The 18213-nt window shown below is 30.9% G+C and overlaps 2 protein-coding genes and 1 long non-coding RNA gene across 3 annotated transcripts; all 3 read right to left on the reverse strand.

Annotated features, from left to right (window-relative positions):
* Positions 1 to 207: 207 nt before the first annotated feature.
* On the reverse strand, positions 208 to 1473 carry LOC125584191. Its single transcript, XM_048752266.1, has 2 exons — positions 855 to 1473; positions 208 to 713 (listed from the first exon to the last, which is right to left on the reverse strand). Exons 1-2 carry the CDS (start codon positions 1471 to 1473, stop codon positions 208 to 210), a joined length of 1125 nt encoding a protein of 374 aa, XP_048608223.1.
* Positions 1474 to 2102: 629 nt separating this feature from the next.
* Positions 2103 to 2735, reverse strand: LOC106377822 (glutathione S-transferase T2-like). The gene is made up of 2 exons (XM_048752278.1): positions 2373 to 2735; positions 2103 to 2204 (listed from the first exon to the last, which is right to left on the reverse strand). The coding sequence occupies exons 1-2, from the start codon at positions 2733 to 2735 to the stop codon at positions 2103 to 2105; spliced, it is 465 nt and encodes a 154-aa protein (XP_048608235.1).
* Positions 2736 to 12015: 9280 nt separating this feature from the next.
* On the reverse strand, positions 12016 to 14521 carry LOC125587168. The gene is made up of 2 exons (XR_007323628.1): positions 12399 to 14521; positions 12016 to 12308 (listed from the first exon to the last, which is right to left on the reverse strand). It is a non-coding gene; the product is annotated as an uncharacterized LOC125587168 (long non-coding RNA).
* Between the last annotated feature and the right edge of the window lie 3692 nt (positions 14522 to 18213).

Consider the following 18213-nt stretch of genomic DNA (forward strand, 5'->3'; position numbering starts at 1 on the left):
GGGTCATGAATAGTGCTGAACCTCTTAATATTGTGCTTCTGCATTAGTGAACCTGAGAAGGGGTTCACAGGAATTAAATAATATTTTTTTTAATTTTTTTTTGTTTTGAAATTATTTTGAAAACATGTATAAAATATTATGCAGTAAATTATTTAAATATAATTTATTCATGACATTGATAATTGATAATTGATGAACATACAAAGATTATTGATCGTTTCCAAATGTTTGCCATACATTTTCAACTAAATCAGCTTTCAAACGTTCATGTTTTCCTGAATCTCGAACTTCATTGCGCATGCCTAGCATGTTAGTGGAATGCAAACTTTCTCGCCTTGTGACCTTCGAACCTCTGCTCGACTCTCCTGACTCGAACTGAGAAGTATCAGTTAGACTGTATTTGCCTCGTTCGTTCTCCACAATCATATTGTGCAATATGATACAACATCTCATAATCTTCCCTAACTTTTCCTTGTCCCATAGTCGGCCTGGGTTTTTGACTATTGCAAACCTCGCTTGCAATACCCCAAAAGCTCGTTCGACATCTTTTCTGGTGGATTCTTGATGTTTAGCAAACAGCTCTGCTTTATCACCTTGAGGAAGTGAGATAGATTGGATAAATGTCGACCAATTTGGATAAATTCCGTCAGTAAGGTAGTACGCCATACGGTAAGTGTGGTTGTTGACCTTGAATTTAACTTTAGGTGCTCGACCTTTTATGATGTCATCAAAAACAGGAGACCGATCAAGAACATTGATATCGTTAAGGGTACCTGGTAATCCGAAAAATGCGTGCCATATCCAAAGATCTTCTGATGCCACAGCCTCTAAGACAATTGTCGGCTTTCCTGAACCTCGTGTGTACTGCCCTCTCCAAGCCGTTGGGCAGTTTTTCCACTCCCAATGCATACAATCAATGCTGCCAATCATCCCGGGAAACCCGCGTGCCTCTCCAATATCGAGTAATCGTTGAAGATCTTCTGCCGTAGGTATTCTTAGATACTCATCACCAAAAAAGTGTATTATCCCATTAGTAAAATGTTCCAAACATAAAAGAGCAGTACTTTCACCGAGTCGGAGATATTCGTCATACGTATCTCCCGATTGACCATATGCGAGCATACGTATAGCTGCCGTACATTTTTGAAGTGGTGAGAGCCCTTTCCTTCCGTGAGCATTTACTCGTTGCTGAAAGTACGGAACACCTGTAGTTAGCCGCTCGACAATGCGAAGGAACAATGGTTTGTTCATTCTAAAACGCCGCCTAAACATGTCCGTTGTGTAAGTAGGATTTTCGTCAAAATAGTCGTTCCATAGTTGAATGTGGCCTTGTTCCCGATCTCTTTCGATATAATTCCGTTTCTTTGGGTTGGTGGCTTGTTCATCAAGTAGGGAGTTGAGGATATTATCAAATTCTTCGTCAAAATATTCTTCAAAAGCTTCATCTACTCCATCGGATGATGAGGACGACATTATTTGGCTACATTTGATTTTAAGATAAAAAAGAATAGTTAGATAAGAAAATATAAAATGGATTAAGAAAAATAAATCAAATGGAGATAGAACAATAAATGTGGTTTTAGAAAAAATGTGGTATTTTCAAATGGAGATACAACAATAAATGTGAGTTTTTTTTTTCATATTGCAATTATTATTTTTTATATTTTCCAGATAGAACATTAAATATGGTTTTTTCAAAAGGAGATAGAACAATATATGATGACATTTTACAATTCCCATATATATTATAGTCTGATTAATTTAGAAACAAAGAGAGTGGAAAAACAATTCCCATATATATTATAGACTGTGGCTGTCTGAAATTAAGCAAAGTGTGCTTACTAGAGAAGAGATGCTGTCTTATATTCGAGATGCTGTCTGAAAGGATTGGAAAGATGGTTTTGTTCTGATTGTTTTGAGAGAATAGATCGAGATGAAGATGAGAGCAATGCATAAAATGAGAGATAGATTATATAGTGTCTTTCTTGACATCATCCGCGACAAGTACAACATTAAAAAAAAAAAACAAACGAGTTTCTCCCGTGAACTGAGCACATGTTTTCTCAGTAGTACAACCCGTGAGATGACCCATCAACCTCAGACTAAACCTTGTAGAACCCGTGACCTCCACAACCAACAACCCGTGACCTGTAGAACCAACAAACCTTGTAGAACCCGTGACCTCCACAACCAACAACCTTCACCTGTAAAACGAGACAGAAGAATATAAGTTAAAGTCAAGTAATCAACAAAATCATCATGTAGTGAACAAAGTTATCAAGTAATGAACAAAAGAATCAACTAATGAACTAAGAAAATCCTCAACTAAGCACAAGCAGTTGTCAAATTATCACCTAGAGCATCTCAGAAACGAGTTTCTCCTTAAGAGCCACCTCACTTTCAGTTAGAGTTTCATGTTTCTTAGAGAGGAGACGATCTAGAATTTTTTGTTTGGCTAGGTTGCGTTTCAAGTCTAGAATGGTTTCTAGTCGATCAAAGGCTGCTTCATTCCCCTTTTTCTTGCGTTTGGCTGCTTTGCAAGCCTTAACACCAGGAGGCCTAGCCTCATCCGAGTCAGGGACTGACTCTGCAGCTTCCTTCCGTTTCTCCTTTGCACCATCTTTTGAGACAGAGTTGGATCTCCACTTTTGATCAAACCTCAACTCCCTCCAGCCGTGTTCAAGATTGAACTTCGTCCCGTAGTCGTTGAAGAAGATGTCATGAGCAGACTTCATGACATCGTTCTCATTTTGGCCACTAGCTTGCTCCTTCAAAGCCGCCTCATAGCTTCCCACAAACTTACAAACCTGCTCATTAATTCTTCCCCACCTCTGCTTACACTGACTCCACTCTCTAGGAACAGCGCCAGTGAGCTGAGGGCTTGAATTAAAATAATCCTCTATTCTTTTCCAAAACGAACCTAACTTCTGCTGGTTACTAACTATGGGATCCTTGCTGGTGTTCAACCAGGCACTGATGAGGACAATGTCCTCTTGTGTTGTCCACTTTCTCCTCTCTACGGGTTTAGAAACACCTGAGGACCCTACATCTATGGTTTGAGTTGTTTGAGTGTTTTGAGTGTTTTGAGTGTTTTGAGTGTTTTGAGTGTTTTGAGTGGTTTGAGTGCACTGGGAAGATAATAGGGTCACAAACCCGACAGAATTATGAGAAAAGTGATCCATTGTGGTTTCACGTTTTTGGGAGTTTTCACAAGAGCGTGGTGAGTTAGAGTGATTTGTTAAAGTTGGTTTGTGTTTACAGTGGTTGGTTTCAGTATATATAAAAACGATTTACTTCCTTTGTGTCTCTAACTACCAAACATTCATTAGCCTTAATTACAGATGAAGTAGTTCACAAAATGTATTCATTACACATCAAATCAATATTTTTAATGAACATTCATCACAGCAACCAACCAACACCCATTTAAATTAACCTAGGTGAGTTCATAGTTATAATCTAGTACAGATACTACTCTACATATTAAATGAACCTAGATGAGTTCCTAGTTAAGTTTCAGTTCAACTACAGCAAACAACACACCTATCAGTACACGGAAAGAACTACTTCGGTTTAGTTTCTGTGTTTACCTGTTTGGATTTCACTCGAAACACACCCTCTCCAGAGCAGCCACCTGCACTGTGAGGTTATACACGTCACCAGTGAGCTTATCAAGCAGCAAACTCAGCCTTTTAACTTGTGCCTGCACAAGAAAAAAAGAAACGTTGTAAATGACTTTTTAAAAACCTTAATTAAAAAAAAAAATCAACTCTTAGACAAAGTGACAAACCTCGACACTCTCAACCAGCATTGGCACCGACTTGATCACCTCATCAGCCTCCTCCACACGCTTACGCAGCATTTCGATCTCCTCCTGCACACCACAAACCCAAGGCTGACGATAATGTAACCCATCAGCCTTGGTTAAACAATAAACACATCAGACAACACATTCCAAATATTGAACTAAAGCACAGGTTTGTATCTAATAATTCAACTGGGTAACAGGGTTTGTATCTAACCTCGTAGTTTACACAGCTGAAGAAGCGTTTCCCTGGCTGAGTGTCGAACTCATCCTTCACTCGAACCTCGTGTATCATTCTCCCACCACAAGCGCATCTTTTGGGCATCCCATGTTCCGAATCGGAAACGTAACTCAGGAGGTTTATGTGCTCCAGTTTCCTCTTACAATCTGTTCTCTCATCTGCGGGATCCATCTAAAGCACAAAACAAGAATTGATTAGCACAAAAAAATGAAAAATACGATCATACCAACCGTCTATCCAACCCAGTTTAATATATCAAACCACAAATCGAAACCCCCAAATTTTTTTTTAACCCTTAATCGAAAACCCCTATTGGATTTTCAATCCGCAAATCTCGAACCATTAATCGATAAATAGAACCCGTAGACGAGGTTATACAACCCTAGATCCAAACACATCTCGATTTCGAACCCTAACCCGAGATCATAAAATCTTTTGACAATTCACAATGGCGATATCGACAACAGAAGGCTAATATCTAAACGTCAATCGACTCGGAACTCACCTCTGGTCCTGGAGGAGACAATCCGGCGCCGAATCGATCGAGAAAAGGGGAGAAAATGGGTGAGAGCTCGGCGTCGCAAATAAAATCGCCACACAGAGCAAACCCTAGCTTTCTCGCAAAAATGAGAGAAATGATTCTCTCTCCGCGTTCAAGCGCGTGACCTCTACTCCCCTTCACCAATCAGAATGCGACACCTGTGCTGAACCCGTATCGGACGGGATCACAGGTAAGAGGCGGGTCGCCAAATTAAACCCAATTTCTCATTTATTTTTATCCAAAAGGCCTCAAAACCTGAGCCCATGAACCTGTTTAAAACCCTCAATGGGGTTGCTCTAAGGAAATTAGACCTACTAACCAAAAAATTAAACATAAAATTCACTAACTACCCAAAACCACTTCCTCTCTCCTACTTTCTCTTCCTATTTTTTTCTTACTTTCTCTCTACAAATCTAATTTTTTTTTTGTTATTTGGCAAATAAGCCCTACTTTTTATGAAACCAAAAAATTATCAGATTTGTTTTTCTTATAAATTTCAGTAGTTTTGTGATTTTTGTCAGACGGCCAAGTTGTTGCCAAATAAACATATTAGAGCCCTAGTGGGATTGACTAGTTGACTAGAGACGAGAAAAAAGAGATGAAAGAAGAAGAAAATGTGGGGGAAGCACATGGAGTGAGCACGACGAGGTCTCTTTGGTTCGCAACCTTTCCATTAGTGCATGAAATCTTTCTATTTTCGGAATGTATTCTCTCTTCCGCTTCCTTTCTCAGTTCATTCAACTCCCCCCTTTCAGTGCCCTTTAAACGTCATCCCCTAAATCTTTAACCAATAAATTTTCCTAGGAGAGCTTTGTGATAACAACACCACGATGACCATATTGCTTACAAAAATATTATATATAATATATTATACAGTCATCTTTCTCATTGGATCCGAACTATGTTTGTCTCCTAAGTCGAAATTTACAGTCCAAATTGTTATATATGAAGGTTTTTGTATACTGTCTATTGGTTTATTGGTGCTTGTTCTTCGTCTTATTTGATTTAAAAATTGAATTCGAATCTGGATATAATTCTCTTCCCAATATTTGTTCTAGAAATCTATGTAATTGCTTACCGATGTATATTTCAGCTGGATTCAAATGATTGATTCTACGTACTATCAGTTATATTTTTTTATTTCTTTTATTCACAACTTGTTATCTTTTGTTACGAAACAATAGTGACGTAAAATATAACAATTACATGATTTAAAATCAAAACCTTCAGCTAGGAACATAGTTTTGGCTTCTTGGCACTACAGAGATACGTAGAGTGAAGTTCTCAATGTTTCCGTTTTTTTCGTACACATCCAAATAGTCCCTGACAAATGGGCCGTTGTAATTTAAACTAGTAATTAGTGCTGTGAAATTAAATCTTACCGCTTGATCCGCAGCAGGGCAGATATGGGTCGAATGTTTTGAAATATTTGTGTTGCAGGACGGATGCGGATTAATTTAATTTTTCATGGGGCGAATGCTGGTCGGGAAAATTTAAATTGTGGATATCCGCTATAAGCCGCAATTTTTTTTAAACATTTTATATAAAATAATAAACTAATGAAATTTTCAAAATATTAAGATATAATTATATATATCTTATATTATTTTTAATAAAATAAAAAGAGATATATAAAATATATGTTTATATTATTTTTAATAAAATAAAAAGAGATATATAAAATATATATTTATATTATTATTAATATTATCTATAGATCCGTGGATTACCTGCAAATTTTGATGGCACAAATGCGGATAAAAATTTATATGCAGGTCGAATTTCTTTTTTAGTCTAACAGTTAGATTTTTTAACAAAAACAAATTATTCAATTTGCTGGTTGACAGGTCACGGGTGGCATATTTGATCCGCAATTCAGCCCTACTAGTAATATACTAGTCAAATACATTTAGTGTTGTATTTTCGAACCTCACGTACATTACAACTCTAGTTAGAACATCTCTAACCATGACACCAAATTTGTGTAGAAATTACACTAAATTTGGTGTTTTGGAGTCATATTTATTTTTGTCATCTCCAACTATAATACTAAATATTAAACCAAAAGTAATATTATATATTATTTGATGTTTTTCAATTTTAATAATTTATTTTTATTTTAATTATAATTGATAAATATTTATTTATCACATTTAGATATTATCTTTGTTTGAATTTTGTAATTTTACGTTTCTATAATTTATTTATATTTATATTTTTGATTTAACAATATTATACTTTTATGTAGTTAATGTATATAGATATTAAAAGTTACAAACTATTATTTATGAAAAGTACATAAAAATTATATATTTATCTTATGTTTTGAGTTCTTATTTCAAATTTAATATGCATTTTAATCTTATCCAACCTATGTTATTAATTTTTATATTTTATAAAATACTATTTAGAAATTTATAGTAGTAAAAATAAAGTATAAAGTTCTATGATATTTTATTTTTTAATAATATAAAACATTACCATTTACTGGTTTTGTACTTGAAAATAAAATAAAAATATTTAATTTCTATAAATAATTAAAAATATAAATAATACACTGTATTTATGTTTAGTTACTAATTTAAACTAATTAAAAATAATAATTGAGCTATATTATTAAATGTAAAAATAAAATATGTATATTAAATATTTGGTGTGATGAATAGTAAATTTGGTGGAATAGTGTAATTTTTAGTGTTCCATTGGAGATGAATTTACACCAAATTTGGCGTTTGGAATCCTATTGGAGTTGGCTTTTGTAAGTGCGTAATTGCACATACACTACACTATATACAAATGTGTAGATTTTTATCCTAGTAGGAATATCAAAGGTAGACTACACCGAATACAATCTGTACTGTACTTATCGTAATAGGATATTTCCTTATTCATTATTCAATATCATTTCAAATTGGTAGCAGTGAAAGATCTTGAATTTCCAACTTGGAAAATTAGTAAACAAATGTTGGAATTAGAAGTGACTTAGCTAACATGTTCTTTGTTGCTCTTTTGTCGAAATGTGCTCAGTGATAATGTCATTGCCTTGAACTTCAATCTTTGACAGAGTGACAATCTAGTATCATATGTGTTTTGTTCATTCGTGAAAAATCAGATTTGCAACTATATGAATAGCGGTTTTACTGTCATAAATGGGAAATATAGGAGAATCATGTGGAACAACATCAAAGGAGACAAGTAAGCGCTTGATTCATTTCAATTCATGCAATGCATATGACATGGACGGATACTCAATCTCAGCATAAGACATTGAAACTTTGTTCTGCTTTTTTGTCTTCCAAGAAATCTGAAAGTTACCAAGGAACAAAATGTAAGTGGTTAAACGATTAAAATGTGATCTTCAAGTCTGAATTGACACGAAAGAGAAGTCCTTTAGCAAGATAACCTTTAATGTAATGAACAATATGCAATGCTGCATTCCAATGATCGTGAAGCGGTGTTTGCATGAACTAAGATGCACACTATATATAGCACACTTCAGGTTGCGTGAAAGTAAGGTAGATTAGTTATCCAACAAGACAACGATAAGCCTTCGGGTCATCAAAAGCAAGGACCTGTCACCAAAGAGAGCTTATTGAGTTTAATTAGAGTTGGGCATATGATTACTTGATAATTAACTTATGGTCATTACTTATCTCGTACTCAGTTTGAAAAATTAAGACATTAAGTAGGTGTTGTCAAGTAAAAAATTAATAAATTTTATTATCTGCAAGTCTGGATCAAATATTATCATTATATTTTTAATATTTTGTTTATCTTTTCATTACATATTACTCATTACATAGTTTAGAAAATACTTGTTCTTATTAAAAGGACTTGTTACCCGCTAATTTTTGTTTGTTATTCGTTAAAAATACTTGCTATATGTATCTATATTATTGAAAGAAAAGTATTTTTAAAAAATCTATTTATGCAAGATTATTGCACCCTTTCATTTAACCAAACCTTTTATATAAAACTAAATATCATAATAAACCTTTATAATAGCAAAATAATTGTGGGACCCTTACATAAATTAAATCCATCACTATTCATTTAGCCGAAATTGATTTTTTTTTCTTAATACTAATTACTTCTTATTTCTTTTTTTTTTCTCAGATTACCTTTACAAAACAGGTTAAAGAAAAAAGAAAGAAAATTAATATGTAAAATATTAGGAACCAACTAATATGTAAAGCATTGGGTCCAATTCAGTCTCCATTGGATTCTGGTTGTGTATGTAATTACATATTTATAGATAAAAATATATCAGATAATTTGGAGTTTTCAGTTTAAATATCAGATAATTCGGGTGTTTCGGATAAAAAAAATATTGAATAATTCAAATACTTTTAATATTTTGAATAAAAATATTCGACTAATTTGGTTTTCGGGTAATTCGGTCTATAAATAGAATTTTCAGATATTTAGTTAGTTAAAAATTAAACATAATTAATATTTGTAAGTACATAATTTATATTTTAAAAATTCATCTACCCATTCGGTTCTCAATTCGGTTTCAACTTTTCGGTTCCAAAGATATATGATCTGCTCGGTTATTTAAAAAAATCAGTTTAATTTTGTTTTTGGTTTTTCAGTTTGGTATATTTCAGCTCGCGGTTCTGGATAAATATGTCCAAACCTATATACTATCTTATATAAAATTTTATTTAATTTCAAAAATAAATCCGCGCTTGAAAAGCACGGATTAAAATCTAGTTTTGATTTAAAGTGCTTACAAATAATCAAGTACTTTAATAGATGAGTATTAAATTTTGGCAAGTAATAAACCGAAACAAGTCTTTTTTTTTTACAACAACGAAGAACTAAGTAACGAAACCACCCGATTCAGAAAATCAAACCGGTGGGGTAGAATCGACATAAAGCATAGCTGAAGGAGAACTCCTCGCACCTCGTGCAAGCTTGTCCGCCAAAGTGTTTTGTGCTATTGATATATGTCTGATTCGGACGAAACAAGTAATTTATAAGTATTAATTTTATTTCAGATGCTTAATATAATAGGTATTTGATTTCAAAATCAAATTATTGAACGAATCAAACCGAATAGATAGCTGAAGATTAACAAGTGCTTCTTCGTGCCCAACCCTAGTTAGTACTTAGTAGACACTATATATGTGCTTGTAATTGAGTAATTGCCAACTCTTTTTATTAATAATATGACATTTCAAATTTTTTATCTAAATAAACAGTTTTGCTTATAATTGTATAATTGTGTACTAAGTGTTTTGCTTGTATTTACGGGCTTAAAATTCTACAAACATTTGTTAATAGATATATTATCAATTCAACAACCACTAGAATAAGTTATTTTCATACTATTAGAATATTTAATAATTAATTATATATTAATTTTTTATACTATATTGTTTTTTATTTTAATAAAATGGTTTTTATTACGTAAAATAAATTTGAAAAATCCATATATACATAAAACAATATACAAAGATTTATATTTATTTAAAATATTATGATGTAAAATATTTTGGATGACAGAATATAAAATATTCTTAGATAACAATGATTATCAAATTAATAAAATTTGTTTTAAATTTATGAGTAATTATATATTGAAAAATCTAATCTATTTATTCATTAAGGGTAATAAAATTTTAGACTCTCTAATTTTTTAACAGGAGAGAAAAAATCACTTTACAAATAATAATATATGTATTTTTGAATTTTTTGCCAACTTTTTCAGAAATTATCACTATGAGTGATTTTTGTTGTTCTTAAAAAAATATCTTAAAAGATATAGATGATTCATTCTATCTTATGTGTTATATATATTAAAACAGAGTTGATTTACTATTACTAAACCAAATATAATATCTATATATATATATAATTATATATATATAATTATTTAATATTATTAAAGAATATATAATATAAATTTGACTATGATATTATCGTTATAATGTTTTAATTATTCTCAAGATAATGATAAATTATCAGTTAAATCACTAAATTTTTTATTAAAATTAATAATTGAGCAAAAATATAAATAAACATAAAATTCTAAGGAGCATGACAAAACATAAAATTCACTTCTCAAATAATAGTATAGATGTCAAACTTTAGTGTATGTTAAAACCAGATTTCAAAAATTCATGTTTTGAATTTAAATTTTGTATTAGTTGTATGTTTTTGTACAAGTGAAGTGTTTATGTATTGATCCGTACCATTGGTCCATGTTTATGTATGAATTAGCTGATTTTCTATTACCGGTTAACGACAACTCAACGTTTGACTAACGGAAATTAGGTTAATGTATGTTAAAACCAAATTTTAAAAGTTTATATATGAAAATTAAATTTTGAACTAGTTAATGTATGTTTTCGCACATATAACATCATTATGTATTGGTCGGGACCGTTGGTCTTTGTAGGAATTGGACGATCTCCCATCATTTCTGCTATCAGATGCTTTGGGCCTTGTCTAATATCACTATTTAAATTGGGTTTAAAGACCAAAATAAACTAGAGTGAGTTACGTATTAGGACACATTTTTCAGTTTTTTGACATTTTAAGACACTTCTTGCTTGAGAGACACAATTCCTTTTCCCAATGCAGTTTTTAGACTATTTTGCCCTTTGTCATTTAACAAGCTAGTTGTGATGTCACTAATAAGAGAAGAGGAAACTAGTTAAAGTAACGATATAGTAACTTGCATTAGATAGTTGTTTTTATTTTATATTGTTATTATTATTATTCATTCCATTTTCTATTTTCTTGTTTTTCTCAAATTATAAGATATATAAAGAAAATATAATTGTTACAGTAATATGTAATTTCTTTTTCTCTTTAGTTTAAGATTAATTTTATATATTTTAGAATTATGTTAAAATTGCATGGACATAAGAACTAGACAGAAAAATGTGGACATGTACATAAATAGTCAAATAAGTAAACAAAAAAGATGCGAACATGAACATAAAAATTCAAATACGTAAAAGTAGTTTAGGTTGTAGTTAGTTTAAAATTATATTTACCCCCATTATGTTTAAGTGATTATTATTTCATTTTCTAATTTGTAAATAAATATATAATAAATGTATAAAAGTCTAAAAAAAAAATTTCTTGTTGTTTTGATATCCACACACACACACATATATATATATATATTTATAAATGTTTTTTATATTGAACACAAATTATATGGACATGGATGATAGAAATATGGACATTAAAGATGTGGACATGGACATAAATGTGTGAACAAAAAGACAAACATGTTCATATGATGGTTCATGTGCTTTTGCGGAAAGTTTAGGTGGATGAATGTTTGATCTGTGAGCAATATGCGTGGACATGTCATGGACAGAGGCTCATGTGGATGGGTGTGAATGAGGCTCAAGAACACTATAAATGAAGCATGGTAACTAGCAAGCACATAAATGTGAGGGATGATTATCAAAATAAAGACAAATTTTTATTTTTCAAACAACAAATAGGTTCCTGGTTCAATGTACACACAAATCAATGGACTTTAATCACCCAAACATCATGCCAAAGAACAAAACCAGAAACATATTCTTTTCTTACCTTCTCAATCTTCTCAAAAGAATCAGTTTTTCTTGGAAGCCATCCGTATTTATAGCATCAACGCAGACTTCAGACAACAACGGTGGACAGAGAAGTAAGGAGCCTCCCAAGCAAGACTATATCCGGTGAGCCGGAACATGGCCAGTGTACATCCGACCCTACAACCCACACGAAGAGGAGGACATCAGAGACTTTTCTGATCTCGTCACGGAGCACCAAAGATCTAGGGACAGAGCTCGAGCAAGTACCGGAGACCCAAGACCTGAACTTAGACACCGTTCTTGAGCAAGAGGAGAGCAGAGGAACCGGAGACCACCACGCACCGGAGGAGAAACCAACGACACGGAACGACGAACTCCCAGATCTACTACAATTGCGTAGGAGAGACCAATCGAGAGGACATCAATTGAAAGAAGAGAAAGCGACATAATCTCTCACGGAGGCGGTGAGATAAACCAGCAGTGGGAGAGGAAGATCAATCGTCAAAAACGAACATGGCGTTGAGGGTCCTCGTCGGCTCTTCTCTAAGCCACGACATATGCTTTTGATACCATTACTTGTCATTGCCAAGAACTAGAAGTAGAGAGAGAAGAAGATGCTTCTATGGCTCCATCATCCGGAAAAGCTCTAGTGATGCAGCTGATTGTCTTGTGATGAGAACATAGCTTGTTTCTCGCCGTATGATATAACGAGTCTACAAAACTCTAATATTGAGTTGATTTGAGAGGAACCCACACAATCGTCGAAATTAGGGTTCATAAAATTGGGAAAGTGATTTTGAAAAATTGTCTCGAAACAGGAGAGATAATAAGATAAACGAGATTTGTATTTTTTTATTTGTTTGGGCTGATGAAAGTTCAGTTTTTTTATTTTATTGGACTGTATATTTGAACGGATTGTTTTAGTTAGAAAAGAGTCAGAAGTGAATCAAAACTTAGTTAGGGGTATAACTGACAAAAAACATAGACAATGTGTGTGACCAACAACAAGTGTCCCAAGATGTAAATCGAAAGTGGAAATGTGTCCCACAGTGTAAATTTTTCAATAAACTAAGGCTAGAATTCAAATTCATACCATCTGGGCTTTCTGTATTTTTGCCCATTTACGTGCTTAAAATTATTTGTTTCTTGAGAATCCAATGTTTACTAATCTGCTGCCTTTTATTCCTTCTGAAAATGGAAACTAAAAGAGTAAAAGTTACTGAATAGTTGTAGCTTGAAAGGTACAATTCGTAATATATTCATTAATCTTGTAGAAATAAAATTCATACTTTTTTCTAAATAAATCGACTAAAAACTAAGAAAAGGTTCAAATTTTTGTAAATGTTTTAAAATTACAGATATTAAAAAGACCAGTCTACTAGATTTCTGGTCACCGATGAAAGTTTGTTTTTTGGATTTGTCGGCTAAACGGCAGGCTTTTCACTTTTGTGTGATGGCCCTTCACTTCCGGAATTTATTTTGTCTTTGATTTCTCCAGTCATATGCATAAGTCAAGTCACGTCATTATCCTACTTCTTATTATAACATCTTTCCTCTTCTGCTGTGTATTGTATAATGCATCCAGTTTCGGAGTTGCTTGTATTAAATTATTAAATTACATTAGACCCTAGACTTAAGCAATGCAATGCAATGCAATGCAATGCAATGCAATGTTCAAATTATAATTTATATCAACACGACCATTTTTGTCATCGAACAACCGAGAAACAGGAGTTCTAAAAAAATTGTGTACATGTTGAAAGGCCAATTTTTCAAAATTTAAGGTCACATCAACGACTATGTCCCTCCATATTTATCCCTGGACATTCTATCTATTAAATTTAATTTAATTTGTTATTCGTTTCAATTCGATCCAAAAAATCTAGATATTTATAAATTTTTGAACAAATAAAATACTAAAAATCAATCTATTAACATCGAAGCAAATCACAAACACTATAAATAGATATCCAGTCATTGTATGACACTTATAACTTTTGTTTTATTATAGCTAGTAACTAAATTTAAAATTTACAAACAAAATATATTTTTAAGAAACAAATGTGTATTGAATTTGTATTCATCAAAAAAAACAAGATATCTATAAATATTCGTAAATATCTAAAAATATCTATTTATTTTTAAATATCCAATTTGGATATTTGTATTTTTTCGAAGCAAAACAATTAAGAAAAATTAAATATCCATATCTTACGAAACAAATCAAAATTCGACTATTGCTTTGTGCCCCTATCCATATATATGGGTTGTGAATTAATCATCCACGTGAAACACACTTTGAATATTTCCCATCGGATCAATGTGAACACTTTTTTTGTATGACGGCTTTATAAATGACACTTATAAATATATTGTCTACATGCTTTGTATAGAGGATTCGAACCAGACCACGCAAAGGCGTGCCTACAGTGTATTGAAAAAGGCATTCGCCTCAGGCCTCCGATTAATATGACTATTTTTAGGGTCCCAAAATTTAAAATAATTTCTAGTATAGTGGTTTAGACTTATTAAAAAAAAAACATTTCTACAAAAATTAATTAATTCATTTTTTGAATTCATGTATTTTTTTCTATATGACATAATATAACATATTTACGTTATAAACTTATTCTTTTACAATATTAGACTTGTGTATTTGGTGAAAATAATATATCATATTAAAAAATTATTTTCATTACAGTTGTAAATAAATTTATTTTTAAAACTTGCCTTAGGCCCCTAAAACTCTTCGCACGGCACTGAGACCACGTTAACGTTATCGTGCAAGATTTTACAGATCATGTATATATATTTCAAGGCATGTTTCTAGAATATACCAGCATGGACGCTAAGAATTAACGATGCTATATAATACATTTTATTAAATTACTAGAGATTTTTTCCGCGCGAAGCGCGGATTGTGTCTTATAAATTTATTTTATTTATAATATTATTTGTCGGTTTGTTTCTTTTACATTAATTTTTTGTTTTTCCAATGTTAGTTTTTCTTAATTTAAATTTAGATGTTTATAGTTTTTCTTTTTTCTGGTTGTAGATGGAGAATTATATTTTTTATTGATAGTTTTTGAATGTGACATAAACTTTTTGAAATTTTAAAATAATGTTATATATAGTACAATTAACACATTAAAGAAGAGAAACATATTTAAGCACATTTTATACAGGTTTTATATACATAATTTTAAACATTATATATGTATATATTATAAGTTTGAAACATGTAAATGCTTTCTAAAGTTAAATACTTGTTCTGAGTTTACATAACTTATCGAAAGTTTTATCTTTTTTATTTAAATCACAGAAAAAAATCAAAAAGTCAGTATAGATGGGTTTTCTTGGGCTTTTAAATCAACACTGAAAATTTACATGAATCATATAACAACAGTTTTATAAACAACTCGATAAAATTTGACCGAGCCAAAACTTTTCACACAATATGTTCTTTCTTCTTCAAATTGCGAAGAGCCTATAAGCACAAGAAAAAATCATAATTTTTGTTTTCACTTATATAACATTTTTTTTCCTTTACACACGGAATTTATTACACTGCTATAAGCAATTGAGAACTCTATTCATATAAGATTCACATCTATGCATTTTGACAAAGAAGAATTTTAGCCATCTTTAGTTTCAGAATGAATCAACTTCAGTCATATACACTATATTTTCTCTATGATTCAAATCTTACAATTTTAATATATGTGCAGATTTCCATGTGAAAAAACACGCACGCCATCTATCGTTCAACCTATTACTTTTTCCAAAGTAAACACTATAATCCTCGTTTGGTTAGCTCCACAAACTAATCTCTTTGGATCAGTATAACCTTTCAGAAAATGATAATCTTAACATCTTACAAAAAAAAACAACAAATATTGACTTATTTATATGAATATATATTATTTTAAATCATTATAGTGGACGAAGAAAACACCATAATTTGTACAACAAATTTTCTTAGATTCACTTCATCATATTCACCATTTTACCATTTTAATTACATAATTTTATATGAGCTTCTTCACCTTTCCCGGTTATTTTCTCTTTATTTATAACTACAATATAAAGTTATAAACTATATATATATTATAAATTAATAATTTATTTACTCTTAAAGTACGATTAAAAATAGAACATAATTCAATATAGATATATGATTCTATTAATAAATTAGCAGTTACAAATTTGAAATTTTTAGAAATATCAAAAGTTTTATATTAGTTAATTATCTTCTAAATGATATTTATTTTTAATTCTTTTTGGATGAGAATATTTTAGCTGAGGTGGATAGCCTCAAAAGCCTTGAATTTAGTCCCTTTTATATAGTAGGATTATTTGCAAAGCTATAATGAAATAATAAGGTGGATATATATATATATAGAGAGAGTAACTATTCTATATAATTTCATGTTTTTTGGAAGATTTTGGCTTTTTAAGTTGGAAGATTAGCTATACATCTATATACGTACTTGAACCTGGACCTGAATCGGCCAAACATGAACAATTTATTTGGCTACTTCTATCTGAAGTTGCTTGGGAAAATATTCGTGAATCCGATGCTTTAGTCTTTGTCAACGTCGATTTCTTGTTTATCAAATATTAAAAAATAATTAAAGTAACAAAGAGATTTATTAGAAAACTATTGCAACTTGATGTTAATGTGTATATCGGATCTATAAGGAATCGCCACCAAGGCATATCCTATGGTTTAATTATTCCACGCAATCATTCATCTAAAATCTGAATTTATATACGTGGCCATTATATGTATCATATTACTACTTTTGCTAAATATACTAGTGTATAACTTTTTTATATTGCAATCCACTCATAAAAATTGAATTAATAACATGTCTTTTGATTATCAGGAAGTTTTGGATTGAAGTTCTTAATTCTTTTGGATCTAAGACCATAACGTGTCCTTCATTTGTTTTACAAAGAATGTAATTTTGACATTTAGTTCTTGGTACAAAAAAAAATTGTCATTTTAGAATTTCAATGCAACACTTTTTTTAAATTTATTATTAATTACAATATGCATTGATTTTATAAATAATATATTTATCTCAAATACTATTAGTTAAATAAGTATAATTATTAAGAACATAAATGCATGTTAATTATTTTTTAATTTGTATGAAACTGTCAAATTGACATTCTTTGTGAAATGGAAAGTATACTATTTATTTTATCTCAAATTTTGTTCAATCTTCTGATCTCTAGATTTTGTTTTGGGTACTATTCTAGCTGAGCTAATAACTTTTAAAGTTAATGGCATGTCTTTAAATTTCAAGTTTTTTTGGTTATCATAAATGGTTCTGAAAATATTTTATTCGTTTAAAAATAAACCATGTTTAGAAGAAATGCTTCAAAAGGATTTTTTTTTTTTTTTTACATTTTCAATACATCTTTTACTCTATCTGTTTCGCAAAAAGTATCAATTCCGTTTAGTAAAAAGTGTCAATTTGACAGTTTTCACACAGATTAAAAATGATTAAAATGCATTTAAGTTTTTATTAATTACAATTATTCAACGATATTGTTTCAGATAAATAATTTTTTTTATAAAATCAATGCATTTGTAACTATTATTAAAGTAAAATTTGCATTAGAATTGTAAAATGATACTTTGATGTAGCAAGAAAAAAAAAATTAAAATGACATTTCTCAGAAACAAAGGGAATATAAAGTATTAATGGTAAATTATAAATTTCAAATAGAATAATGGGCTTTTTGCAAAATTGACCTACAACTTAAAGTCAAACACAAAACTATCCTCCTTTTTTTTTTGAAAATTGGTTTTGCCCTATTCACCCCACAAGTTCATATAATTTACGAAAATACCATCAATTTTTTTTTTTTTTTTCGAAAATGACATCTTTACTCTCTCACCCTCATCATCTTCAAGTAATTACAAGATTGCCATTGATATCAATACCACAACCACCATGAACAACCAATTTGAAGCTCTTAATGCTCCCAAAATCGATTTACCCTTCTTCTTTTTTCATTCTTGTGAACTAAACACAACATATCTCTCACTTTCTCTCCACAATGAGCT

Source organism: Brassica napus, chromosome A2, assembly GCF_020379485.1.
Source record: "Brassica napus cultivar Da-Ae chromosome A2, Da-Ae, whole genome shotgun sequence".
Lineage (NCBI taxonomy): Eukaryota > Viridiplantae > Streptophyta > Magnoliopsida > Brassicales > Brassicaceae > Brassica > Brassica napus.

Coding starts and splice junctions, on each gene's coding strand:
- LOC125584191 (XM_048752266.1), bottom strand. CDS start 1,473: ATGTCGTCCTCATCATCCGATGGAGTAGATGAAGCTTTTGAAGAATAT. Junction 714..854: donor GAGAGGGCAGTACACACGAG/GTTCAGGAAAGC, acceptor ACATCATAAAAG/GTCGAGCACCTAAAGTTAAA.
- LOC106377822 (XM_048752278.1), bottom strand. CDS start 2,735: ATGAAGTCTGCTCATGACATCTTCTTCAACGACTACGGGACGAAGTTC. Junction 2,205..2,372: donor TGGCTCTTAAGGAGAAACTC/GTTTCTGAGATG, acceptor CTCGTTTTACAG/GTGAAGGTTGTTGGTTGTGG.